This window comes from Mustela putorius, unplaced genomic scaffold (genome assembly GCF_011764305.1).
Source record: "Mustela putorius furo isolate JIRA1106 unplaced genomic scaffold, ASM1176430v1.1 tig00000487_pilon_pilon_pilon, whole genome shotgun sequence".
Classification (NCBI taxonomy): Eukaryota; Metazoa; Chordata; class Mammalia; order Carnivora; family Mustelidae; genus Mustela; species Mustela putorius.
Window position 1 is genome coordinate 6374777 of NW_025421399.1, and position 26040 is coordinate 6400816.

The 26040-nt window shown below is 54.5% G+C and overlaps 4 protein-coding genes across 13 annotated transcripts in view; 2 read left to right on the forward strand and 2 right to left on the reverse strand.

Annotated features, from left to right (window-relative positions):
- The window catches only part of DDX42 (DEAD-box helicase 42), a 62379-nt gene extending 55897 nt beyond the window's left edge, over window positions 1-6482 (forward strand). For 3 of the 5 annotated variants that reach the window (XM_045080895.1, XM_004749175.3, XM_045080897.1), the window contains 2 exons: window positions 1331-1432; window positions 2030-3648. In XM_045080895.1, the coding sequence (XP_044936830.1) occupies window positions 1331-1432; window positions 2030-2737 (810 nt within the window). In that variant the 3' untranslated portion in view covers window positions 2738-3648. Of the gene's footprint in view, window positions 1-1330; window positions 1433-2029 lie in introns of all 5 variants that reach the window. The other 2 variants (XR_006607010.1, XM_045080896.1) reach the window with 2 other exon arrangements.
- FTSJ3 (FtsJ RNA 2'-O-methyltransferase 3) lies at window positions 3768-11834 on the reverse strand. Of its 5 annotated transcripts, XM_004749181.3 has the most exons (20): window positions 11343-11596; window positions 11067-11172; window positions 10738-10784; window positions 10531-10610; window positions 10010-10109; window positions 9723-9917; window positions 9322-9437; window positions 9100-9204; window positions 8913-9013; window positions 8611-8691; window positions 8362-8511; window positions 8070-8205; window positions 5972-6156; window positions 5716-5836; window positions 5375-5640; window positions 5060-5145; window positions 4876-4975; window positions 4607-4790; window positions 4428-4522; window positions 3768-4342 (listed from the first exon to the last, which is right to left on the reverse strand). In XM_004749181.3, the coding sequence occupies exons 1-20, from the start codon at window positions 11407-11409 to the stop codon at window positions 4150-4152; spliced, it is 2514 nt and encodes an 837-aa protein (XP_004749238.1). In that variant the 5' UTR covers window positions 11410-11596; the 3' UTR covers window positions 3768-4149. The 5 variants fall into 5 exon arrangements, with proteins under 5 accessions (XP_004749238.1, XP_004749235.1, XP_004749236.1 ...); XM_004749178.3 differs by adding an exon at window positions 11704-11834 and having other exon boundaries at window positions 5375-6156; window positions 11343-11436; XM_004749179.3 differs by having other exon boundaries at window positions 5716-6156; window positions 11343-11605.
- A 20-nt stretch (window positions 11835-11854) lies between these two features.
- PSMC5 (proteasome 26S subunit, ATPase 5) lies at window positions 11855-16151 on the forward strand. 2 transcript variants are annotated; one of them, XM_004749183.3, is made up of 12 exons: window positions 11855-11975; window positions 12563-12634; window positions 13640-13709; window positions 14023-14120; window positions 14293-14349; window positions 14426-14656; window positions 14957-15083; window positions 15185-15375; window positions 15466-15564; window positions 15648-15758; window positions 15851-15937; window positions 16042-16151. In XM_004749183.3, the coding sequence occupies exons 1-12, from the start codon at window positions 11952-11954 to the stop codon at window positions 16093-16095; spliced, it is 1221 nt and encodes a 406-aa protein (XP_004749240.1). In that variant the 5' UTR covers window positions 11855-11951; the 3' UTR covers window positions 16096-16151. The 2 variants fall into 2 exon arrangements, with proteins under 2 accessions (XP_004749240.1, XP_004749241.1); XM_004749184.3 differs by lacking the exon at window positions 11855-11975 and adding an exon at window positions 12264-12395.
- A 51-nt stretch (window positions 16152-16202) lies between these two features.
- SMARCD2 (SWI/SNF related, matrix associated, actin dependent regulator of chromatin, subfamily d, member 2) lies at window positions 16203-26039 on the reverse strand. The gene is made up of 13 exons (XM_045080898.1): window positions 25520-26039; window positions 20826-21010; window positions 20563-20605; window positions 20298-20420; window positions 19382-19537; window positions 18861-18956; window positions 18620-18721; window positions 18321-18482; window positions 18063-18160; window positions 17744-17879; window positions 17491-17613; window positions 17250-17351; window positions 16203-17169 (listed from the first exon to the last, which is right to left on the reverse strand). Exons 1-13 carry the CDS (start codon window positions 25733-25735, stop codon window positions 17116-17118), a joined length of 1596 nt encoding a protein of 531 aa, XP_044936833.1. The 5' UTR covers window positions 25736-26039; the 3' UTR covers window positions 16203-17115.
- Window position 26040: the final 1 nt, after the last annotated feature.

Sequence of the window (26040 nt, forward strand, 5' to 3'; positions counted from 1 at the left end):
ATCTTTTCACATCAGTTTGCAAATTTGGTGCTAGAGCAACAGTAAATGCGTATTTCTGCTCCCCCAACCCCAGACCTGGTGAATCAGAAACTTAACAAGCCCACTAGCACTGGCCTTAGAGTCTGCTGCTGGGAACTCTTAACTCCTGGAGTTAAGAGTCCGTACATTCTGTGGGAAATTGTATCAGAGATGAGAGGTAACTTTTCTTAAAAAACAGGTAACAAAAGTGCCCCCTTACTGGCTTTTGTTTTTGTTTTTAGATTTTTATTTATTTATTTGACAGAGATCACAAGTAGGCAGAGAGGCAGGCAGAGAGAGGGGAAAGGAAGCAGGCTCCCCGCTGAGTAGAGAGCCCGATGTGGGGCTCGATCCCAGGACCCTGGGATCATGACCTGAGCTGAAGTCAGAGGCTTAACCCACTGAGCCACCCAGGCACCCGCCCTTACTGGCTTTTTAACCACCTGTTTCATATCACTTTGATTCGTAAACCAAAGACACAAACTGCCAGTCTGTATTTCTGGAGCATTATTGTCATTTTGGTGTCTCTGATACAGCGTCTCCCCAGCTCACTAACGGTGATGGGCATGTGCGTGACGCAGGTGGTCATGGTAGCTAACGTTGGCACGCTGCTGGCAGGCACTCGTGTGTTAACCTCCTCTGCCAACCCCCTGGGGAGCACAGGTCTGCTGGTCAGGAAACTGAGGCACCCCAGGTTACACTCCAGTAAGTGCTGAAACTGAGACGTGGGCTTTTAAGAGTGGATTCAGAGCCTTGGCCGTGTACGGGCAATACGCATGTGCTCTCTGGTGCCTCGTGGCCTCTTCATGCTGAGCGTGAAGCTTCACAGACTCATGTAAACACGCTTTTGTGTGTAAATAAAACCTTACGATCGGCTTTGGCCATAATTTGACTTCAGGATTAGGGTTAATTTCTAAAAACATAATTGCTGGGTTAAAAAGGATAAGCATTTTTTTTTTTTAATTTGATTTCCTCCTTTGACAGAGAAAGACTGTGTACAAGCAGGGGAGTGGCAGGGAGAGGGAGAAGGAGGCTCCCCGCTGAGCAGGGAGCCCAATGCAGGTCACAAGATTGTGATCTGAGCGAAAGGCAGATGCCCAGCCTAGAAGCACCAGGCGTCCTAGGATTTTTTAAAAATTATTACTGTACCTTTTCCCATTCAATACAGATCGCCTGTTCGCATCGCAGCACCCACTTGTATCTCCAGTATGTGAGGCGGGTTCTGGCAGTGGGCTCTCCTGCTCATTTTGTCCTCATGGGCATGCCTTTTTCTCTTTCTTTCTTTAATTAATTTTTTTTTTTCTTTTTTAAGGACCGAGGCAACAACAATAACGTGATGAGCAATTATGAGGCCTACAAGCCCTCCACGGGAGCCATGGGAGATCGGCTGACGGCAATGAAAGCGGCTTTCCAGGTCTGAAATCAAGCAGTTAGTTAAAAAACTGCGTAGTGATGAGGGGTCTGGTCTGAGAGGGTAGCTGAGCTTGTAAGCTTACTGCTAGACTTAGGCCTCCTCAGCTGCTTCCAGTTGTGAATGTCCGCTTCGGGCCAGGTTACCTGGAGCTGCAGGTGTAGAGGCTGGGCAGTCTGAGGCTCAGGGACGTGAGCTATCCCAGAGCCTGGGACTGTTGTGCTGTAGCAGGGCTGGTGTTCCCTCCCTGCCAACAGTCTTGCCCACCTCCAAGGCTCTTATAATCAGGTTGAGAGTAATTGCCATTTTTTTTCAGCTAAGACAAGTTTGATTCTGGAGCTCTTATGAACGCTGAACCCCTCTATACTTAGACCTCTAGTTAGCTAGCTAACCGGTTGAGCCTTAGTTTATGCATTTTATCTGGGTTCAGACTGATGTTTCAGCTAGGTCCCCTAGATTTATTCTTTCTCATTAATAGAGGAACAGGGTTGTGGGGCCTACAGTACCAGGAGAGCATAGAATTTCTATGTCTCATTTCCAAGCTTCACGTATCCAAGTTTCTTGAACCTGCTGTCTTAGCTATTGTTGTCTCTCTTTTAGTCACAGTACAAGAGTCACTTTGTTGCTGCCAGCTTAAGCAACCAGAAGGCGGGAAGCTCTGCTGCTGGGGCAAGTGGATGGACTAGTGCAGGGAGCTTGAATTCTGTTCCAACTAATTCAGCCCAACAGGGCCATAACAGTCCAGAAAGCCCCATTGCCAGTGCCACCAAGGGTATCCCAGGCTTTGGCAATACTGGGAACCTCAGCAGCGCTCCAGTGACCTACCCTTCTCCTGGAGCACAGGGAGTCAACAATACGGCTTCAGGGAATAACAGCCGAGAAGGGCCTGGGGGAGGCAATGGGAAGAGAGAGAGATACACGGAGAACAGGGGTGGCAGCCGTCACGGTCACGGAGAGAGTGGCAATCGGCATGGTGACAGTCCACGTCATGGAGATGGTGGTCGCCATGGAGACGGATACCGCTACCCAGAAAGCAGCAGCAGCAGCGGCAGCAGCAGCCGTCATGCTGACGGTCACCGTCACGGGGAGAACAGGCATGGAGGAGGTGGCGGTCGACACGGAGAGAGCCGAGGCGCAAACGATGGTCGGAATGGTGAGAGCAGGAAAGAGGCTTGTAACCGTGAGAGTAAGGTGGACCCCAAGGTGGACAGCAAGATGGACAAGGTGGACAGCAAGACAGATAAGACAGCTGATGGTTTTGCTGTCCCCGAGCCACCCAAGCGCAAGAAAAGCCGATGGGACAGTTAGAGGGTATGTGCTACAGTGTGAAATCAGTTGTCTTTAATTTTATTTTTAGAAAGATTTTTGGTAACTAGGTGTCTCAGGGCTGGGTTGGGGCCCAAAGTATAAGGACCCCCTGCCCTTAGTGGATTAGCTGAAGCTTGGAGACATGACCCCTTCATCTGGATCAGTTTTCAGATGTCTTCTTGGGAAGCTGCTTTGGTTCTTGGAAGCAGTGAGAGCTGGGAACCTTCTATTGGGCTCTGGGTGAGTTGTGAAGGTCAATTGAGGATACCCTGAAAGAAAGGGCCTTCTAGGGCACAAAACTCACTCTAGGTTTATATTATATGTAGCGTTATATTTTTTACTAAAATGTCACCTTATAAACATCTACAAGTAAGATTTCTTTTCTTAGCCATGTGGCCAGGCAATCCGCTTTTTAGGAGTTGGCTTTCTGCAAACCCAACCCACTGAAGCGTTTGTAGGAGATTTGGGGAAGCATTTTGGTGCTTCTAGACTTTGCAGGGAAGGGAGATGTCTAAGTGGGAGTCCATGCTCAGGTGTCCCAGCCAGGTTTGTATCCAATCCTGAGACAGGAAGCAGCAGCCTGCCAGACCCAGAGAGCCTCTACCCTCGAAGAGGAAGATGATCCTGGAAACAAGACTGCTCCAGGTCTGAAGTGTTACTAAATTGAGAAAAAAAACAAAAAACAAAAACTCAACAGCTTTTAAAGTGTCTTCTATTTCATTGTACTTTTTTTTTAACTTGCCACAATGGTAGAAAAATCTTTTGCTGAAATGATTTTGATGATTTTTTTGTTCTATCTTGTTTATAAAAGGAAAAGAAATATACATACTTCGAATTTTGTGACTTTGTGAAGGTTTCTTTAAGATGTGCATTCCTTTCTGCTTGCTCTAGTAAATGTTTTACTACTGGGACCTGTGGATTGTTTGTCATTTCTACTTCACAGTGAGTATATACTATGATTTTTAACAGTGCGTGGTGTGAACACCCAGCTGTCTTGAGTTAGCGCTTAATGGGAATTGGGAACTAAAAGTCAGAAAAATACTACCCTGATTTTATTCAGATAACAGAAGAGGATGGGGGAGGCCTGAGAGGCCAGCTTGCCCAGAGAGTGACTGCCACTCTGACGCCGACCTTCCCCTCAGGAGACTGCTCATCTAGTCTCCACGTCCCGAACAAGAGAGCTTGGGGCCGGTGGGGGGTGCCAACAGCAGCATCAACAGGACATGGCCCAAGACCTTCCTTCAGGCAGAGGAACATCTTCCCTCACCCCGCAGGACCACCGCGAGAGTTCTAGGCACCCCACCTGTCTTCCCAGCAGACTCCGACACAAGGAAGCCTATGGCTGGTACCAGGGGGGCCGGAATCACACCTCCGTGTCCTCACGCTGTCTTCTCGGGCCCTGGTGGCTCTGCTCACTTCCGTCTGTGTTTTTTCTTCTGCTCTTTCCTTTGCTGTGCTCTTTGGTCCTTCTTCATCCTTGAGTCCACCACCTTGAAGTGGCCTCGGACCCCGGCTGGCCGGCGCACTTTGCGGCCCACGCCCTTTTTGGCTACCACATAGGTGACTTGGCGTTTCTCCTTGCCGAGCCCGGCCTTCTTGTAGAGACTGTGAATGGAAGGGACAGTCAGAGGCTCCCAGCCACCCTTTTTAACCCCGTGTACCTTTGTGGGTGACCCTCTCTCCTTTATACCTCCGAAGCTGAGCTACTTTCTCGCGTTCTGAGATGTCCACGGTGTTCACCACAGCCTCTGCCTTCTTCTTGGTTTGCTCCAGCTTCTTAAGCATCTGGGGTGGGGGGGGGACCTCGGTCAGGCAGACTCTTCCCCACTCCCGCCCCGGCACTGAGCAGCAGGCAGCCCCACTCTTTACCCTCCGTTTCTTTCTGGCCTTCGCCTCAGCTACTTTCTTGATGGGCCGCGCGTTGATCTCCCGCCAGCGTCTGCGGTAGTGTTCCACCTCCTTCTTGTCAACAGGCAGCTGCCGGAGCCTGTGCTGCTTTTCCTCTTGCACAAACCACTCAGGAAGCTCCCCCTCCTCCTCATTAAATGCGTACCTAGACAGAGGACAGCGGCCCTGAAATCCCGCCCCTGACTCCGCCCCCTCCAGGGCCGCCTGTCGGGATTTCCTGGCCCCCTTACCTGCTGAAGGAGTCATCTATGAGATCCCGCTTGGCCTTTTTGGAAGAGGCAATGAGAGCACCCAGGGCCAGGCCTTCAGGATCTAGTACCCGATGTTTCGCTAGGGAGGAGAGGGGAAAGTCCAAGCTCCATTCCAACCCAGACTTCCGCTCTCCCCTCCTATTTCATAAGGTGCTGAGCTAACCTGGGTCCTCGATAGGCACAATCTCAAACCCGTCGTCATCGGACTTAGGCCTGCAGCTTCGCTTCTTCCCGCGCTTGGGTTCCCAACTGCAGAAGGGGGATGACCGTGTCACTGCGCTGCCAGTCCCCAGCCCCACTCCTGCCTCACGGCAACCCCGCTTCCTACTGCATACTCAAGAAACTTCCCAAAAGGCCCCCCCAGGCTGTACTACAGACCACTTACTTCAAGATCATCACTATTTTTTAAAAAGTATCTACAACCAAGGGTGGAAACCCGGAACATGGAGAGAAGGTCAGAAGAGCTGCAGCCACTCGCCTTTCTTCGTCGCTGCTGCTGTCGCTGTTGCTGTCCGAGCTGCCGTCCCCTTCCTTGCCGGGCCCCGGGCCCGTCTTGGCTGCTGCTAGAGCCTCTGGCCCCTTGGGGTCTTCGTCCCGGTGCTGGGGAGGTTTCTTCTCAGTCTTCAGACTGGGAGGCGGGGGGGGCTCCTGCCGTCGTGCCTCCCGACGGCTCTCAGACAGGAGCTGGGCCTGCCGGATCTCCAGCGCCGCGTCGGCATCGTCCTCGATCCCACTGAAGCCATCCTGGGAGAGGGCAAGGCTCAGCCACCGGTCTCCTACGAATTCCTGGTCTGTCCGGGTCCCCAAGCCCCTTCCTACCTTAGAGAACCACAGACTGGCCTGCTCTTCCTGCGCTACCGTCTTTTCCTCCAGCGGTATCAGCAGTGGATTCTCTTCCTCCTCTTCTTTGTTATCATCTTCTACTTCAGCAAATTGTACACTGTAGACCCAAGGACAGTGGGTAGGGGCTGGGGGACCTGCTCTCCAACTCCCTCTGGCGACCCCTATGCCCAGCTCTGCTTCAGGGCTCATGCCGAGGGCGTCAAGGCCTCTGCTTGCACAGTCCCCCACGTACCGCTTCTGGTCCTTTAGATGCTGAGATCCTCCAACTCCAGCCAGCAACTCTGGATCCAGGTCACTCTCCAGAGATGCGTCATCGTCGTCGTCCTCAACATCGGACACGTAGATGTCATCTCTTGGCAGATCGGACAGAAACGTGTCTGCAGCGCTCATATCCCCTTGGGTGACCGCCTCCAACAGCTGGCATTGGACAGAGAAAGAGGTCAAGGGTTCTTCGGAGGCATATACCACTTTTTTCCCCTGTGTCTGTTATCTTAGCAACGTTTGAAAATACACTGGCAAATACAGACAGGGAAGGGATGGGCTACGTGCATGAAACCTCCATCCAGGGCGCCTGGGTGGCTCGATTAAGTGTCTGCCTTTGGCTCAGGTCATGATTTCAGGGTCCTGGGCTCAAGCCCCCCACCAGGCTCCCTGCTCAGTGGGAAGTCTGCTTCTCCCTCTGCTGTGTGACAAAAACTTAAAATAAAAATAAAACCTCCCACTCTAGGGGCACCGTTGGCTTAGTTGGCTGGGTCCGACTCTTGGTGTTCGCTCAGGTCATGATCTAAGGGATTGTGAGGTCCGGCCCCACATCAGGCTCCTTGCCAGAGGGGAGTCTGCTTGAGAGTCTGCCCTCCCCCCACTGCGGGGTGCACATGTGCTCACTCTCTAAAAAAGTGTTTTTTTTTTTTTTTAAAGATTTATTTTCAAAGTGGGCACACACAAGCACAAGCAAGGGGAGCAAGAGGGAGAGGCAGGCCCCCCGCGGAGCAGGGGGCCCAGTACAGGGCTTGACCCCAGGAATCTAGGATCATGACCCAAGCCAAAGGCAGAGGCTTAACTGACGAAGCCACTCAGGCGCCCCAATAAGAAGAAATCTTCCCAAAAAGTCCATTCAAAGCCAGGTCACTGACCTAGCTCACTTGGCTGTCTCCTCTCCAGTGGTAGCAGAATAGGCTTAGAGATAAACACCTCAAGCCTATATACCGTCCAATCTTAAAATAGTCTGAAACATTGGTTTTTCTTAAAAAATTACTCTCAGGAAGCACACATGACGAGAGAAAACAACAACAACAAAAATTACCTGAGAATAATACGACCTGCAAATGTTATTTCCACTGAAGAGAGGAATCAGGCAATACACATCAAACAATTATTTTACGTAAGAACTATCAGGCTCAAAATTTACTTCCTCATAATAGCTACCTAGTAGTTTTTCAGAATTCACCACATTACCAGGGATTACACCTAAACCCTCTTTTAAAAATTCCTCCCCAAAACCTAGAACCGAGGCAGTAGGTTCTATGCTTCTCTACACAGGAGGAAACTAAGGCACGGAAGGACCAACTGGTCGTCTGCTGCAGAACCGCCACGCGCTCTTTGCTGGTCGTGTAACAGGACCTGGTCTTCCATTCTCACCAGAGGCTCAGAAGTTCATTTTGCTTGTTGATGCTGCTTTAATCAGGAGCAGCAGCCTATGGAGCAAGGGGCTAACCTGGTCTTGGGGAACAAAAGAGTGCCGCCCTCCTCTGAGGAAACCCTCCATCACACATCCCGGCATCCCCGGGCCCCTGGTGGCTGCATCCACTAGAACCCATGCTTCCTGCAGAGAGGGCCTCTTGGTTCTAATGTTCCAGCCAACACAACAATAAATCCACAGCACGCTCATAAACGCTCCTCATCTTACTGTTGCATGTGTGTTTCTTCCTGGCCTTTCAGGCACAAAACTCGGGGGTTTATTCTGTCCAGTCTCCTCTCACTGAGTCACCTTTCACAGATGAACACAGTAACCATGAGCCGTAAACATTCAGCACACTTCAAAAAAAAATCCGGGGCGCCTGGGTGGCTCAGTGGGGTAAGCCTCTGCCTTCGGCTCAGGTCACGATCTCAGGGTCCTGGGATAGAGTCCCGCATCGGGCTCTCTGCTCAGCGGGGAGCCTGCTTCCCCAGCCCACCCCGCCCCCACCTGCTGCTCTGCCTTCTTGTGATCTCTGTCAAAATAAATAAATAATAATAATAAAAATAATAATAGTAATTCAATGCAACACTCCCTGTATCCAAATAGCAAGCAGGCAGTCCTGTCTCCTCGATCTGCCCTCAGCCTGCCTCACCTGGTGACCCCGGATGGTGCGCAGGGAGAACATGCCAGTCTCCCCCTCATCTGCAATAGAAACCCCGGGAAGATCCATCTTCAGCTCCACACGCTCCCGCTGTTTCCTCTGCTCACGCAGCAGCTTCTTCTTCTTCCTGAGCGGACAATTTGAGGAGTTCCGCCTGCCCTCGCCCTCAGGATTCCCCATCTGTGCCTCCATCCTCCTCCCCCGTCTTCACACCCTGAGGGCCTCCGCGGCGGGGGTTCCCGGTCCCCAAGCTCTTCCCCGAGCTCTTCCCCGCTCCTCTCACCTCTTTAAGTCGGCCACCTCCTGCGCCTTCATCTCCGCCAGGGTCCGGTTTAATTGTTCCTCCTCTTCGTCCTCCTTAGAGAGCTGCTGCCCAGTTCCAGCCTTAGACTCCTCCTCACCCTCTTCCTCCTCTTCCTCTCCCGAACTGAGGCTGACAGAAGAGCGCCAGCAGTTTGGTTCTTTCCTCGCACTCGCCGCCGACCCCCGCCGACCCCCACCGACCCCCACCCTGCACGGATTCCCGCCGTACCTGATGTCCAGGGCCTTCGCTTGCTCCTTCAGCTTCTTAGCCATGTATCGCCGGAGCTTTGTTCTCCAGTTCAGGAGGGACCTGCCCCAGAAATACCATGACTGACCCTGACGTTTCCCTTTTGCCCCATCCCCTTTTTAGGGCCCTCCCAAATGTCTAACACAGGCACATCCTGTTCCCCAATATCCAGCGCTGGGTGAATTCCTCACATCGTCTCCTCAGGAAGAAAAATGTGGCTGCGTCTTCGAAGGCCCTTCCCTGCCTTGGGGACTCCGGGCACCTGTGCTCACCCCATGGCATACCTGAGCTCCTTGCGCCCCAGCACTTTGATATCCTGACAGCACGCCTGGATGTCCTCAGTGGTAGCTGGATGCTGGGCCAACTCTTCATCATCCAGTGAGATCTGTTTGGGAGAAAGGAAAGGGGTCGGGATTATTTCAGGGACATGTTTCTGGAGCTGCCCGGCACCCCTCCAATCCGAGGACTCACTTCGCTGGCTTTCGAGAGGAAGTCAACAGGGTTGGCAGCTCGGAGGAAGTCCGTGACTGAAGTACGGTGGTAGAGTGTGAGATCGCCCTCAGCGTAACCCTCAGCCTTAGGGAGGAAAGAAGGAAGGTTGAGAAGTCTTTTCTTGAGGTGCGTGCAGGATGCACCAGGCCCAAGTTCCCCTGAACTCGAAGACCTGAGAGTGGCCCCATTCCCCAAACACACCTTTGGCTTCTTCTTAGTCACCAGCTCAGTAACAGTCTTGGCCTGAACTTCAACCTCCTTGAAGGCAAACTTGGGGTCAAAGAATTTACTGTCAACCTTGTCAGGAGCCAGGAATCCTAAGATGACAGGGCATATAAGCTTTGGGGGTGCCTGGGTGGCTCAGTGGGTTAAGCCTCTGCCTTCGGCTCAGGTCATGATCCCAGGGTCCTGGGGTCGAGTCCCGCATCCGGCTCTCTGCTCAGCGGGGAGCCTGCTTCTCCCCCTCCCCTCTCTCTTGCCTGCTTCTCTGCCTACTTGTGATCTGTGTGTCAAATAAATAAAAACTTAAAAAAAAAAAAAAAAGGAAAGCATGCTTCGATAGCTAAGAAACCAACTCATGAGAAAGAAAAAGTGATGCGCACCTTGGCAAACAACAAAGATCTCTGCAGATTCGTGTCGAGAGGCTTGGGGCTTAGTGGCCTGGACACGGCGGAAGAGTTGCTGAAAGATCCAGAGTAGAGGCTGGTAGTCACGGGAACGAAAAACCTTTGTGATAAAGCAGCCTCCGCGGGCCAGAAAATCACAAGCCAAACGCAGAGCCATCAGTGTCAAATGGGCTGTGGGAGAGAGACAATTCGTTTGAGACCCTCTGCAGCCTGAGTGGCACGCCCACGTCCACCCTCCTCTCCATGCCCTTCACTCTCAGCACCTTGTGAGTAAGCATCATGGACCCAGCTAGCCCCAACGTTGGGGGCCCCATCATTGAGCACAACATCAACTTTCCAGGTCTTCAGTTCCTTTCTCAGGGCCTATACAGAAAAAAAAAAAAAAAAAAAAAACCCACAAAGCAACAGCTATCATTCAGCCATTTGTCTACGTGGGCATTTGCTCAATGCCCACAGCAGGCCAAATCCTGTGCCAGGCACTGGATGCAACAATTAAAAAACAACAACTCCCATCTGTCTTCACGGAGCTTACAGTCTATTAGTGAGCCCTTTCGCATTGAAAAAAATTTCAACAATATCTCTGCACTTGTTCCAATTCCAAACACCTTATTACCGATTAAATAAAGCACTGGAGCCTAAGGGTGTCATGGGCCTTGTCATATGGACGATGCAGGCACTGCTCAAGGCGTGTTAAACTGAAAAGGCTTGCCTCCAGAGCATTTGGTGAGAGGGAGAGACGTGAGTGTCTGCATATAAAGCAGACGGGAAAAGAGATTCCTATTACCTGTCTACAGCGTTCTGTCGTGATGTCCTCCTGGAGTGTCACCACATTGGGAAGAGGCTTGATTGGAACCAGGTCCACTCCTGGAAGAAATCAGGTCAGAGAGTTCCAAAAGGCTGCCTCAAGCAAGGAAAAAGGAAATGTAGAATGCAGTTAGTACCTCGCTCTCCCAACCCCTTCACAGTCAGGGAGGGCCCACATGTTACTCACCTACAATAAGGCTGGATACAGGCATAAACTTAGCAGCCACCTGCAACCTGTAAGAAAGTTAATACCAGTTAAAGTAATCCAGGACTGTTGTCCCCCTCCGTTGGCAATATGCTCTCTCACCATGTGTATTAAGAACCACTACCAAGTGCAGGGGCCGGAGCATATAACGTACAAGTTTCAGACCTTTTTTCTAAGACCTACCTCTACGGAGAAACGTGAGACTGGTATTACTGTATCCCACCATCCCTCCCCCAAAGCAACTCTCAGTCATCCAACGCCGGAATCCAGAAAGCAGCCATGAAGAGCCACAGGTGCCGGGTGTTACCCACCATCCCCCTGGCGCAGCACACAGGTCCAGCAAGGCTCGAGCTTTCTGCAGGAACTGAAAGCGGCGATTCAACTGGATCAGCTTGAAAGCGGAACGGGAGCGGTAACCTGGGGGCAGCGACAAAATGTTCAACTCGGTGGGGCGCTTTCCCAGGGTGATTTATGCAGCTTCACAACCCACCACCCCTTCTGGGGATCAGGAACTCAATATTCGGGAAGCGGGGAGCGAATCGAAAAGGGCATTCGTTCGCTCGCAGACGGCGCGGACACTAACTCACCGGTCTCCTTCGCCAGGTGATAGAACTTGTCCCGCCGGCTCTTCCCGACCTTGCCCTTCTTGCCCATGGTGAAACGGGGGGAGTGTCACTCGGTCTGGGGACAGAGTAAAAACTGGAACGTCTCTTTCCGGACCTTCTGGACCATCAAATTCCGCTCTCCGTGCCCTACCTAACTCTGCAAACACCGTGAACCCGGGCCCTTTTCACCACTCCGGCAGAAGCACATGTGGACAGCACACGTACTTCCGCTTCTACTAGCGTCCCCGCCTCCACGTTTCCGCCATCTTGAGTGTGGCCGCAAATTCTTCTCTATGGTCTCAAGTATTGGAAGTTGGAAGGTGGGACAAGGTGAGCAGATTACCTGAACTAAAAGCGAGTTCCTAGAGAGCAACATTTAGTATTTCTGTGGTCTTTTCATCCCTTTCCAAGCTCCTGACCTCGCGTAGCCACCTTCCTATCATGGCCTCTGTTTTTGTAATTGTCCCGACGCACACCCCGCCCATTGACCCGGAATTCTTCTCCTCTAGGGTCGCCGGACTCTAAGCCCCTGCTTTTGCGCCTGCGCGCTAAAGAGCCTCAGATGCCGGCGGTCTACGTGAGAGAGGAAAGATGGCGCTTGACGGACCGGAGCAGGTATGGCGGCTGCAGCGGCCGGGCGGGGATAGGGGCTCGATGCGAAGCAGGCGTGATCTGAGGTGGCCCGCCGGCCGGGGCAGCAGGGTCGGGTGGGTTGGAGCGGTCGGGGGTGGGTGGGCCAATCCAGACTGGGCCGTGCCTAGGACCGGATCTGCTGTGTCAGCGCCGCCCCCGGCGGGTCAGAGCAGGGCCGGGAGAAGAAGACTCTGTGGAAGCGGAGGGAGTGAGGGGAACGATGGGAACTGGAACCGGCTCGTCGGCGAGTCGCCGGACGTAAGGCCCCGTTCCTCCAGGTGGCTCCACCTCTAGCAGTGATACCTCGGGTTTTTATAGCGCTTGAATCGTGTATGTACAATCGTGTATGTACAAAGCGCTCTCGTGTATGTTGTCTCTCGGTTCTCCTGGAAGTCTTGGGAGGTAGGCGGCATTCTCATTCTGCTTTTAGTTTAGTCACGGGGAAGTGGAGTGAGTTAGAGATGGACTGAGGCATTCGAACCCAGATCATTCCTCTAAAGCCCAAGCTGCAAGTGGGTTTTTCCCTTGAAAATTTGTTGGCCTGTTTTATAATTACACTGTGTTTTCAGATGGAGCTGGAAGAGGGGAAGGCAGGCAGTGGACTCCGCCAGTATTACCTGTCCAAGATCGAAGAACTCCAGGTGAGGACGGACTCGAGGTCCACAGGTAGCTAGAAGAGGGATGAAGGATTGATGGAGTGTGTTTCTACAAATCCATTTAGTTCCACTGGGGGGCGCAATAAAAGAATAACTGCTAGCTATAGGAAGTATATGAAGTTAAGTCTCTTGTTTTTCTCAACTCCCATCCCTTTGAAGGTAAAAAGTCTTCGAAGTTTATTAGACATCGTGAAAACTTTAACTTTTAGCCTAAAAGGTACTCTTAGCCAAATGCCATTCTGTCTAGAAGTAGTCTGAATGTGAGAGTTGGTTTTTAAGGGAGCACGAAGGTTCTCTTGAGATTTAGCCCACTCTGGTTGGAGCAGGGTGAGAGTGGGAAGGCAGACAGAACTGCCCAGTCTGTATAATGCTGATTTCTTGGGACTTAGTGAAAAGGAGTTGGGCAGCGCAGTGCTCCAGCCTAAAGAGGGAGCAGGGACTCTAGCAATAAGGAAAATACATACATTGGAGGAAGGAAAGTCCCAAGGACATTTTCTAAATTCCTGGCACATTTGCAGCTATCATATAAGGTTTATCATTTTTTAAGTGCTCTTACATGTGGTGTCATTTGTCCTCCACAGTAGTCCAGAAGAGAGGCAGGGCAGGTAATGCTATATTTGCTTACAGTTTGGTAACAGATCTTGACGTTTTAAGTGGCTTCCCTTAGTTTTACCTACCTGTTAATTTGGCAGCAGTGCCAAGCATGTCATTGCCTCACAAGAAACTGACTACGTGTGGCAGCTTAAGTTTTCTCCGTTAAGGCTTATTATTCCTGGAGTAGTGTGTTAGGACAACTAGACTTTTTTGATGGCTGCCCTAGGCCCCAGACTCTTGGAAGTAAGGACAGAGTCCTTAGGATCCTACTGGACAATCTGGAACGTGCAGGTGCCCTGTGCTCTTGTCACTCAGCTCATACCAGCCTGTGAGGATCTTGGCCAAGAGCTTAATTAACCTCCTAGTGTTTTCTGCTCTGTTTCTTGTTCTCCATAGCTGATTGTAAATGATAAGAGCCAAAATCTCCGGAGGCTGCAGGCACAGAGGAATGAGCTTAATGCAAAAGGTGAGGAGGCAAAGATGGGAAGGTTGCATGTGGACAGTCTGTCCAAGGTCTAACTGTTCAAATCTCCCTAAACTGAGACTTCACGTTCGGTGCTTATTTCTCATAGAGTCTGAGGCTATGCTTTGCACTGTTACTTGGCTGTTCACATGCATGTCTCTTCCGAGCTACATTGTAATCCCTTTAGAGACTTAAATTTTGACCTTATGTTCTTCTAAAAGTTCAGAACGTGCTTCATTCATGCCTGTTGAATTGAGTCTGTAGGAGAAGGGACACCAGAGAAGCTGGGTGACCATTATGTCTGTTTCCCATCCAGTTCGCTTACTGCGGGAAGAGCTCCAGCTGCTGCAGGAACAGGGCTCCTACGTGGGGGAAGTAGTCCGGGCCATGGATAAGAAAAAAGTGTTGGTTAAGGTAAAGGCACCATGGCCTCCAGGGAGCAGCCCAATGCCCTGTGCATTCTCATGCTTCTGTGTGTAGTCTTGCCAGGACACTGTTCTGTTATTTTAGGGCTCATGGGTCTTCCTGGGCGAGGTGGATGGGTTTGGTGACGGTCAGGAAAGGTCATGAGCCCTCGTTTCTTTAGGTGCATCCAGAAGGCAAGTTTGTTGTAGATGTGGACAAGAACATCGACATCAACGACGTGAGTGCAGCAGGTGAGGTGGGAGGTTGGGCTCAGCTCTTGCCACGTCACTTCCTAAAACTCTCCCCTTGCCCAGGTGACACCCAATTGCCGGGTGGCTCTAAGGAACGACAGCTACACTCTGCACAAGATCTTGCCCAACAAGGTAGACCCACTGGTGTCCCTGATGATGGTGGAAAAGGTGCCAGATTCAACCTATGAGATGATCGGCGGACTGGACAAGCAGATTAAGGAGATCAAAGAAGTGATCGAGCTGCCTGTCAAGCATCCCGAGCTCTTTGAAGCGCTGGGCATTGCGCAGCCCAAGGTGAGAAGCGAGAGTTGTGTGGAAGGGTCACGCTGTTACCAGCACGTCCTGCCCCAGAGGAGCTGTCATTCCTCTCTAAGGAGACCCCACTTGCGCTGGCCCTCCTCAGGGAAGAGGGGCTCAGAGGAGCCCTGCCAGGGTACTGCAGAAGCTCAGAGAAAAGCACTAGGAAGGACCTCAAAGTTCATGTTTTATACCCCTGGCATCGAGCACAGGCTATAGCCCAGAGTGAGCACTTGATACATGTTCCCTAGTGTAATGGGACTGGCTTCTGCTCTGAGTCCTGCTCTTCCTCTCTAGGGGGTGCTGCTTTATGGACCCCCAGGCACTGGGAAGACACTGTTGGCCCGGGCTGTGGCTCATCATACAGACTGCACCTTTATTCGCGTTTCTGGCTCTGAATTGGTACAGAAATTCATTGGGGAAGGTAACTATGGGCAGAAACATGAAAACCAAGCAGAAGTAAGGGGGTGGAGGTGAGGGTAGAGAGCTCATTGCCTCCGTAACGCCAGCTTGGCCTCTGCACAGGGGCAAGGATGGTGAGGGAGCTGTTTGTCATGGCGCGAGAACACGCTCCGTCTATCATCTTCATGGATGAAATTGACTCCATTGGCTCCTCACGGCTGGAGGGGGGTTCTGGAGGGGACAGTGAGGTGCAGCGGACGATGCTGGAGCTGCTCAACCAGCTCGATGGCTTTGAAGCCACCAAGAATATCAAGGTGAGGTGGCGTCCAAGGGAAGGCCCTGCGCAAGGAGCAGCCTGAGGAAGGGCTTGGCTGATGCCACCACCACCCCCTTTCTCCACTCAGGTTATCATGGCCACAAATAGGATTGACATCCTGGACTCCGCTCTGCTTCGCCCCGGGCGCATCGACAGAAAAATTGAATTCCCGCCCCCCAATGAGGAGGTCTGTGAGGGGCAGAGCTGGGAGTGGCTCTGGCTGTGGGGGGAGGCCACAGGGCTCAGGCTTTCCCTCTCTCCCCTCTCTAGGCCCGGCTGGACATCTTAAAGATTCATTCTCGGAAAATGAACCTGACCCGGGGGATCAACCTGCGGAAAATCGCCGAGCTCATGCCTGGTGCATCAGGGGCTGAAGTGAAGGTACCCAGAGGGCCCAAGGAAAGGGGGGCTAAGGCAGAAAGCTGTGGCTTCTGGGACACAGCAGCAGTGTCTGGCTTCCCTTCTCTGCTCAGGGTGTGTGCACCGAAGCCGGCATGTACGCCTTGCGGGAGCGGCGGGTCCACGTCACCCAGGAGGACTTCGAGATGGCTGTCGCCAAGGTAGAGGTCTCCTGTCTCTCTACCCTTGCAGATGGGGTTTCAAACAGCGGGGACAGAGCATGTGTTTATTATTCCATTTATAACTGGATGCTTTCTCTCCCCAGGTCATGCAGAAGGACAGTGAGAAAAATATGTCTATCAAGAAGCTGTGGAAGTGAGGTGCTTGTTTTCTCTGTGGATCCCTCAAATAAAGCTCTGCAGGACAAGCCCTTAAGGACTTTAGTCTGTTACTGAGTGGCCACACTGTTGAATGACCACGTCTGGGTACCACCAATAAACAAGGATTTATTTGGAAATTTCCAAACCTGCCAGAAGTGGCACTTGCCAAGCCCTGGGTCCACCCTTCTACCAAGCTCTGAAGGGCAGCGACAGACCTTCCTCCCTGCCCCCTCACGTCCCCCCGCCCTCCACCAAGCACGCACACCCGTACCTCAGGCCATGCCAGAGAACTGGAGCCCCCCTGGGGGCGGCTCTACCACCCTGGGCTCAAGAGCTGGGCTGGCAGGCCTCTGGCGTCCGAGGAGATGATGGCGGCCAGAGCCGCTTGCATAGATTGAGGAAAAACAGAAGGAGGCACCAAACAGGGCTCCCTGAAAACCCCAACTTACCCCTGTACAAAAAAAGTGGCTCCCGCATAGAAAAACCTGCTTCCCACATAGTGCAAATACCCAAAGAAAAGGAAAAACCAGCAGCAAGGCTGGGCTGGTAGGAATGGCAAAGAACTTTGGTTTAGAAAGGCCAGGAAGAGTGTGAGCTGTGCTCCTCTCTCTCACCCAGCTCCCCAGAGCCAGCTCGGACACTGGCCCCGAGGGGGTCTGTAAACAAGCAAAGCCAGCGGGCCTGGGCCTGAAAAGGCTCCGTGACCATGTCCGTCAAAGCATAGCCTCTGGCGGGCCGTGACCATGTCCGTCAAAGCATAGCCTCCGGCGGACCGACTGGGGCCCGCCTGCCTGCAGGGAGCAGAGGCGGCAGCTGCGGAGAAGCCATTTAAAGCCAAAGTAAAAAGTAAGTATAAGGCTTTGGGGACCAAGCAACAAGGAATCCTAGCACTACATTTATGAAGCTCTAGCTGGGGAGCAGAGGGGGACAGGAGGCACCCCTCATCCCATCCTTAGCCTATGTGTCTGTGACGCCAGAGGGTGGTCCCCTTCCCAGCAGAGGAGGGGGTCCCTGAGCAGTTAGGTCAAGCGGATTCCCAGCACCTGTTCCAGTTCCTGCCTTCGCTGCTGCACCTGGGGGGAGAGAGCAGAGACGAGTGGCTCAGGACTCTGCTGCCCACGAGCTCAAGAGGGCGCATAGGGCAGAGCCTCACCTTGGCAAAAATGTGCCTCCCCACTGCTTCCTGGGCCCACGGCTGATGGTAGAAAGCAGCTCGTCTCTCCTCTTCCGGATTCCCGATCACATCCGTGATGATCTGCAGAGAGCCAGGAGGAGAGCTGCGTACAGCACTGTGCCCGCCCCTGTGCGAGTTGGCCCCAGGAAGCGGAAGTTGTGACCTGGGTAAACATCCCTTAGGGCCTAGCCTGGGATCAACCTCAGGATGGGGACCATACCTTGAGGTCCCGGCGCTGGGAGCGGAGCCATTCCTGGATGAAGTCCTGAGGGTCGGTGCTAAAGCTGAGCATGAAATCCCTCTGGGTCTTCAGCTGGTTGATGGACTCAATGGTCTCATGGATCTGGAGAAGAGAGTCCATGTGTCAGTCCGGACTCACCAATACTGTCGCAAGGTGCTCACATGCAGAAATGCCAACAGAGCCAGCCCAGCCCCATCCTGGATCCCAGGGGCTGGAGGGGCTGAGGGCCCACCTTGACATCCAGGGAGGCGATCTCCTGCTGATTGGTGGTAGAGGCCAGAAAATTGCTCATCTGGGCCTTCAGTGGGTCGTCCACCTCCACGTCAATGTCATAACATGCGGTCTTCTTTTGGTCGTTCGGGTCTACACTGCAGGCAGGACACAGAAGGGGATGGCTAAGCTTAGAGCTATGTTCATCCCACCGACCTGGGCCAAACCTACACACGCGCAGCAGGCAAGAAACCAAACGTGCTACTTCTCTTTGGCTTTTAGATCAAGGCAAAGGTAAAGGGCTCTGAAATGGGAAGAGGAGGATGGGAAGGCTCTTTTACCTAATGACATGGTTGATGACAATGGGGTCTGGATGCTGCAGCAACCCAGCCAGCTTCATGGGAATCTCGGAGAAACGAAGGCGGCCACAACTGAAGATCTAGAGAGTACCAAAGGCTCGGTGATGCCTTTGAGAGCACAGAGGGAAGTGCACCATCCCAGGGTCAGTGTGGAGAAGGTGGCCAGAAACCTGCCCCGCAGGGGCTGTGGAGCAGGGGGCGGGGCGGGGCAGCGAGCGGCGTGGGGAGGTCCACGCTCACCTGGCGGAAGTACCGGTTGCAGTTGATGTACTCGCGCTCGTGCCCGTCCTGCAGCTGGTTGTGTTTGATATAAAGCCATAGGGCCTGCATGATGGCCGCCCTGGTCTGTGTGTGCACCCCCAGCAGCCTTGCCAGTCGGGGGTCCAACTTGTACTGGGGAGGCTGGAGATGCACAGAGGGGAGTCAGGGGGTGGCGCTGTGTTCGTGGGAGAAACCAAAGTGGAAGGACGGGAAGGGTGTGCGACAGGAACCTGCCCCCTTCCCCAAAAGCACTCCCTGTGGCCCCAGACCCCTGTCACCTGATGATCCAGCATGAGCAGGAGGGTGCACTTGACGTTGAGGTCTCCAGGCCGTTTGACCTGGAAGCCATCAGTCTCCTGGGTGGTGGGCATCCGGTGCCACTGACGGGGAGGAGCGAGCAGACCTCGTCACCAAGGGAGCGGGCAGGCGTACACGCTTGGCCCTCCAGGGGCCCAAGGCCACTTCTCTGACCCCCCACAGCACGTCAGCCTGTGCTCCCCACGCCCCAGGGCCTCTCACCTCCACCAGGTGGTTGTCAGGTCCATACAGCTCCTTGTCCAGCTCAATGACGAGGCTCTTGAAGAACGAAGAAAACTTCCTTTTCTGTTTGCTGGGCTGGGGAACGGTCACGGGTGTAAGCAGGGGTGCTGCGGGGCTCTCAGACCTGACCCAGGTGAAGCCCCGGACAAAAGGACTATTTCAACTCTCAGGCTCAGGGTACTGGAGATTCGGGGCCCCCAGAAGAAGCAGGGAGACCGGGTACCCGGAAGGGACTCTGGGTGCAGCCCAGCTAGCAGCCAACAGGGTCTGAATTAGAAAGGGGCACCCCTTTCCTCAAGATGCCTCACTGCCCCCTGCAGGATAACCAGTGTAACAACCAAACAGATCTTGACCCTCCAACCTCTAAGCGGCCTGGAGCTGTGACCCTGAGCAGAGCCCTCTCCCTCAGGCAGGACTTCTCCTGAAGTGCCCCAGTGTCTGGCCCAGTCTCTACCCCACACAGGCCACCTCCCCTCCAGTCACCATCTTCCCCAACTCACATCATCCAGCAGTTTTCCCTCCACTCGGAGTTCCCAGGAAGCCACTTTGTCCCCTGCAGGGGTTCCCCCGGGGGGCCCTGTGGTCCCCGCAGTGTCACCTTCTGCCTTGCTGGGACTGAACGTATTGGAAATATAGATCCGCAGCTTTCGTTTTTGCTAGAGAGAGAGAGAGACAGCCAGCTAGAGGTGAGCCAACAGGCTGGAAACAATGCTACTCAGCCTTCCTGTCTGAATTCATTCAACATCAATACTGAGTGTAGACGGGCCAGGCACCCTGTCAGGCACCAGAAATCAGGAGCCACAAATCCCGGTCCCAGACTGGAAGGAACTCACAGTTCTGCGGGGGACAGATGGGCTACCGACAATACCAACACTGGGATTGGTGGTGTGACGGGAACATACAGGATTTGCTGTCGGGCAAATCTGAAGTCTCCAGCTCACACTAAATGGCAACTCAGACACCCATCATGGCCCCAAAGTATCCTTGTCTCTGGAAGCTTTCATCACTCAGGAGACTGTTCTAGATTATTTTTTAAAAGGTGGCAGGGCTGGGGAGACAGGAACTATCCCTACCTACCCTCTAGTCTTGCCCTGCAAACTTCTGACCATGATCAATAACGTTTACATTTTAAATCGTGACCCACAATCCACATATATAAACAACTGAAACAAAATGTCACTAAATGATACTTCTAAGGTAATTACTACACTACTGTGAAGTATCATAATTTCTACTTTTCTCTTTTGTTAAAAACATGCTGGTCCCATCATGTTAAACTGAGTTCATGCTCCACTAATGGGCTGCGGCCAGCAGCGTTGAGAAATCGCAGCCCCGTGCTTGGCCCCCGGAAAACAAGACCAAGGAGACACAGAGAAGTCTGGGAAAGCCCAGGGCTGGCCAGGGCTGCACACACACCGTCAGAGGCTTTTTGATGGCCTCTTGGATCTCCATCCGCTTTCGGGCAATGGTCTGGTCCAGCTTCCGCTCAAAAGCCAAGAGATCCATGTACGCCTGAGACTCTGGGACAAGCTCCCGAATCTGGAGGAAGGGAGGAATTCAACTTGTTTCTGCTGCATCTCTGGCTCCTTGTCCCTCCACCCCAGGACTGGGGGAGCCCGGTTGCACCCACAGTCCACCAGCTACTGCGCAGGCTTCCTGGGCCCCTGCCCAACATACTCACTCGCTGAGGTAGAACCTTATCTGCCATCTTCCTCCTCTTCAACCTAGGGAGGACAAAAACTCACGACATCAGTGATCCAAACACACCTCCCCCACACCCACCCCTCCAGCCCCTAGGTAGGACTCTCCCCAAGAAGAGCCAGGAGTCTTCCTCCCCAACTTCATGCCTGATGGCGTGCCCATCAGGCAGATCAGAGCTCTTAGGACTCTCTGTCACCACTGTAGCTGAGCCGGGAGGAGGGAGGAGAAATGGGATGGTCTTACCCCCGGCGCTGGGCAGGCATTGGGGGCTGGGCCTGGGGCACAAGCAGGCGTTTGCGGAATGGGTCCATCATGGTGGGCGGCATCCCAGGTCGAAGTGCAGCAGCTGTGCCGAAGGGAGATCCAGCGGGAGGTCCCACCTGCAAGCCAGCCATGGGCATCCGGCTCCCTGGTGACATACCAGGCCGCTGGGGGAAGCAAGCCAATGGGGGTGCATAGGTCAGCGGTAGGGCCCCATGGGGCCTGTAACCCATTCTCTCCATCCTTCTCCTGGGCCAGGTCAGGCCCGAAGCAGCACACCACAGAGCCCGGGGCGGAGGGCCAGGAACAAAGGGGAGCAGGTGCCTGAGAGGAGAAATATAAACCACACCTGCTCTGCCCCCATCCCCCGCCCTGGCATCTGTGCCAGCAAATGGGGCCTGCCGGAACCCAGGGGGTGGGACGAGAGCCTGCCTGAGACAGAAGGGCCTGTGGGAGTGTCTCAGGGCCCAGCCCCACCTTCTAGCCCCCGCCCCACAGGCGATGCCCTGCTCCCTGGGACCAGAGGGGTAGGAGGCACTCCTGATCGCCTCATGTGGCCCCACCAAGCACTCCCATCCAACGGAACAGGAAAGCACGGCGTGGGGGCCGTCCCAGCCGGGTGGAGAGGTACAGTGTGACAGTAGTAGGCAAAAGCCCAACAGCCATCTCCTAGCACTAGCTCAGCAGTGTGACCAAGGGGAGGAAGATGGTCCAAGGGGCTGGCGTGCCCATCAGGCAGTGGCCCCCTAGGTGAGCTATTCCAGCAGGATGGCTTGGAGCATGTCCCGACTGGTGGGGGTGGCCTCAGCAGAGTCCGGAGACCATCTGGTCACCATATGGTCCCTCCTTACAACCCAGACCTGGACCCTTCTCTCCACCTCCCTACTGCCCTGCTGCCCACCCTGAAGCCAGAAGACCCCGAGAGGAAAGCTCTGGGAGAGCTGCCGGGACCCAGCCTCTATCTGGGGTCCAGGTACCACCTGGCTGCTGGGCAAAACTGAGCCTGAATTCAGCCCACACGGTCCTAAACTGGAGAACAGAGATGAGATTATCCTCGGATACAAGATCAGGCATAGGGTCACCAGGAATCTGGGTGACAGAAACGGCTGCTGTAGAAGCCTGCAGAAGGATTTCCCATCAAGGTCCAGTTCCCCAACATTTCTGGGAGCTCCCCGGGCCCCTTGCCCCCCTCCCCACAGCTGCTGCCTGCAAGGCCTGTTTGGCAGCTCTGCCTTGCACACACTGTCCCTGGCAGCTTCTCAGGGCTGGCCCCAGGGCCCAGATTATGCAACCAGCACAACCACCCAACCAAGCCAGGCTGGGTGGGGACTTGCACCAAATCAGAGGATCCCCCCCACCCCTGGCCCAGTATCATGGAGATGAGATGCTTCCCCTACTTTTTCACCTAGCCCTGAACCTCTGTTTTCAGCACAGAGGGCCAGACTCCTGACCAGAGATGGAGGGCAGGGGAGAGGGGGCGGCAGTGGGACCAGCATCTGTGCAAACGGAGTTAAACGGAGGGGACTCTGGGCCCTCAGGAGTCCTGCCACAATTTCTCCTCGTCAGGAAAAGATTCGTCTGGGCTGTTGAAAGCTGAAAGCCCATTTTTTATTTCTCAGCCTTCATGAGCCACGGCCGGAGATTACAGAAAAAAACCCCGTGTGGCCACAGCTGTAAGCCCAGGCCCCAGACATCCTGGCCGTATTTTCCCCAGCCCGAGCCTGAGCCGGAGGGGAGGAACAAGTGGAGCTTGGCGATCTGCGGAGAGCGAGCTCGGGCCGCTGGGTCCCCGGGAAGCCACTCACTAGGGTGGGAAGCTACTCGCTAGGGCGTTCACAAAACCTCCTGGGCACCACCCATCCCTCCTGGGCAGGTGCTCCTGTGGCAGGAAGTCCCAAGTCAAGGCGGCATAGACAGGGCCTGGAATAGGCTCCTCCCAGACATGGGCTCCCGACTTCCCAGGCACAGAGCTACCCCCTCCTCCTGCTTGCCCAGGGCCCCCAGCTTCTCCCAAGAGAGAGCAGGGGCCCGGGGGAAGGTTGCTCACAGCTCACAAAGTCCTGCCAAGCTCCACACCTGCTCTTTGAAGCACCAGTAACTCCTCTTCAAAATAAAAAAAACCCAGGAGGAAAAAAAAACCACCACCAAAACAAAACAACACACACACACACACACACACACACACGTCAGGTCTCTCCAAGGTCCCCGCCTGCAGCAGAACTGGGCAGGCCTGGCTCAGTGCCCTGAACTTCGGAAGCGTGCGACAGTGTCCCCCCACCCCCAGCCCCGCACCAGCCCACACCCTAGGTGGGCCTCTGCCTCCACGCCCGCGACAGCAGGGGCAGGCAGCCGGGCCTGAGAGAAGAGAACACAGCCCTCCGTGAGTAGAACATATTTTGAACTCTGGAGTGAACCCAACAATCTGTGCTTCTTTGGGTTTTGTTTTTTTCATTTCTTGTTTTCCTTAAGCTCCTCTGCTGAGTACGGACATGGCTAGAACCACAATGTGGAGGGAGGCGGGTCATCACTTCCCTTCTTTCCAGGGGCTCCCCTAGTTGCCCAACTGGGCCCCGAAACCCTGGCTTTTCTAGCTCATGTGCCCCGACAGGAACCCCTTTGCTCCTCAGATCTCAAGCGCCATCTCCTGAAGTCACACAGCTGGACTTGCCAAGAGGCCAAGCACCATCTTTCTCGAACTCAGCCAGAGTGAACCGGGTCCTCCCTCTCCCCTTGGACCTCCACTGCCCCCCGCCCTCCCTGGGAGAGGAGGGGAGGAGGTGACAAAAACACCTGAGGGGCTCAGTCGGTTAAGCGACTGCTTTTGGCTCAGGTCCTGATCCCAGGGTCCTGGGACTGAGCCCCAAGTCAGGCTCCCTGCTCAGCGGGGAGTCTGCTTCTCACCCCCGACCACCCCCACTCATGCTCTCTTTCAAATAAATAAAATCTTAAAAAGAAAAGGAAAGCTGGTGGGATAGGAAGCCTGTGGAAGCAGAGGCTCAGCGTCTTCCCCTTGGTCCTAGCAGCCTGGGGCCACCCAGTCTGGACCTTGCCACTGGCCCAAGAGCACTCCCTACACAAGGCTGTGCAACCTGTTCTCTCCACGGGCTCTTCCCAGGCCACATGGCCAACGGGTTTCGAGCAGAAGACACCAGAGAGGCTTCTCTTTCTTCCTTAGATCCTTCTCAGGCCAAAGGCCCACAGGGAGTCTCCAAGGCCAGTCCTCAGCCACCTGGCCCAGGGGCTGGAATGACTCATGCAGGGACCCCTCAGCATCACCTTGGACCCATGAGTCCCCAAATGGGAAAGCAGGATGGAAAAGATGGAGTCGTTGGGACCAGGTCTATCTCCGTCAATACCCAGACGCTTTGTTTTTGTTTTTACAGGGAGGAGGGAGAATGAGGAACAAGAAGGGACAATCACTGTCCCCAGTTAAGCATCTCTTTAGAAAGTGAGGGATCAGAGCTCCGGCGGGGGGGGGGGGCAGATATGCACACCCTCTTCTGTGAGGATCCACTGTGCAGCCGCTACCTGGAGACATGAGGTGGGAGCAGAGCAAGCCCCAACCTCCCTGGGAGATGAGCGAAGAAGCCAGTGCCACACGCTGGGGCACATGGGTTGCGTGGGCTATGGCGTTGTTAGAACCTAAAGATGAAATAAAGGTGGAGAGAGAGTGGGAAAAGGGATGGGGACCATTCCCAAGCATTCTGGAGCAACCAGAAACATCGCACTGGAGGGGGGTGGGGTGGGAAACGACTGAGGAGCTCCCCCAGCAGGGTCAGGCCCTAAGGATAGAGTCTCTGTCTCTCAATGGCCTTTGAAGCTGCAACCTGAGAAGTTCTCTCTTTAAGCCAAACTCCAAAGGGGTCAGAACTCTTTGAAGCAACTCTCCCAGGCTCCTCCAGCCCTAGACCAGCAGGACTCGGTGAAGCCTCTCCGCTCCTGCAGACCGATCTACTCTTGGACACTAGGACACCAGCAGAGAGCCAAAAAGAGAGTTTGCCCAGAGTGGGCTGGGCTTTCCGCCTCAGGCCTGGCGGCCACCACCTCTACTCAAACCCAGAGCCATCCTGCGCCAGGGTCCTGACCTGGAGAAGACCCTGCCTGGCACAAGCTGAGATCCCCCGGCTCTAGGCTCGATCTCCCAAGCCGTGGGAAGCCAGGCCCTTCTTCCTCCTCCTCGGCAGCTGGGAGCCATCTCAGACACGCTAGAGCTCTGCCAGTTCCCAACTAGAAAAAAAACAGCGCAGACTTGGAGTGGGACCAAGGCCAATGCAGGGTAACCCTTGTTTCTCAGTGAGGGCCCTTTTGCAAAACTTTCTCAGCACTTCCCTGATCCCCCTACCCTAAAAACTATACCAGACTACACTAGATCTACACTAGACTTCTCAGCCCACTCGCTCACAGCTCACTGGCTCCGATTCCTCCATCTCTCAGTTACTCAGAATCCCTGTTCTAAGAAAGCCTCCAGAGCCTCCCTCCATCCCAGGGTCGCTCTTACCCTCTCCCCCAACTGCCCCACCACCCGGTCTTGCCCTCCACCAAGTCCCGCGCACTCCGCACGCTGGGCCCCTGTGCCCTGTGCCAAGGCGGCCGCCCCGGGGCCCTCACTCGAGGCCCCCCATCGCCCGCAGCCCCGGGCGTGCTCGCGGGGCCGCCCGCCCATCCACGCGGCTCACCTGGTACTGCGCCGCGGGGCCCGCGGGGCCCATGGGGCGGAAGGCGGCGGCCCCGGGGCCCCCCACGCCTCCGGCCGGCCCTGGCCCCCTGAGCGCCGGTCCGGGCAGCATGCCGGGTCCCGCTGGCGGAGGCGGCGCTCCCAGGGCCGCGGCAACGGCGCCGCCACCAGGACTCAGCGGAGGCAGCGGGAACCCGCCCGCGCCACGGCCCGACATCGCTCCGTCCCGTCCGGCGCTGTCGCGATCCGGGCTCCGGACTCCGTGTCGAGTCCGCTCCGCGATCCGTGCTCCGGGACTTTCCGATCTAAATTCCGGGTTCTGGGGTTTGTTGATCCGGGTTCCGGGATTTCCCAATCCAAGTTCTCGAGTTCTTCGCAGACTCGGTTTGGGGCAGGGCCGATCCTGATTCCGGTCCTGCCCGGGGAATTCCGGATCCGGGATCTATCGCCGGCCCGCCTGCCGCCCGCGGCCTCCGGAGGTTTGGCTGCCAGGGCCCAGTTACCCGGAGGCGGCAACTAACC

Coding starts and splice junctions, on each gene's coding strand:
- SMARCD2 (XM_045080898.1), bottom strand. CDS start 25,735: ATGTCGGGCCGTGGCGCGGGCGGGTTCCCGCTGCCTCCGCTGAGTCCT. Junction 19,538..20,297: donor CCATCAAAAAGCCTCTGACG/GTGTGTGTGCAG, acceptor CTCTCTCTCTAG/CAAAAACGAAAGCTGCGGAT. Junction 18,483..18,619: donor TGCTCATGCTGGATCATCAG/GTGACAGGGGTC, acceptor GTGCATCTCCAG/CCTCCCCAGTACAAGTTGGA.
- PSMC5 (XM_004749183.3), top strand. CDS start 11,952: ATGGCGCTTGACGGACCGGAGCAG. Junction 11,976..12,562: donor CGCTTGACGGACCGGAGCAG/GTATGGCGGCTG, acceptor CTGTGTTTTCAG/ATGGAGCTGGAAGAGGGGAA. Junction 13,710..14,022: donor GAATGAGCTTAATGCAAAAG/GTGAGGAGGCAA, acceptor TTTCCCATCCAG/TTCGCTTACTGCGGGAAGAG.
- FTSJ3 (XM_004749178.3), bottom strand. CDS start 11,409: ATGGGCAAGAAGGGCAAGGTCGGGAAGAGCCGGCGGGACAAGTTCTAT. Junction 8,512..8,610: donor GCGAAGGCCCTGGACATCAG/GTACGGCGGGAA, acceptor CTCTTCTGTCAG/CCTCAGTTCGGGAGAGGAAG. Junction 4,976..5,059: donor TGTGCCTATCGAGGACCCAG/GTTAGCTCAGCA, acceptor TCTCCTCCCTAG/CGAAACATCGGGTACTAGAT.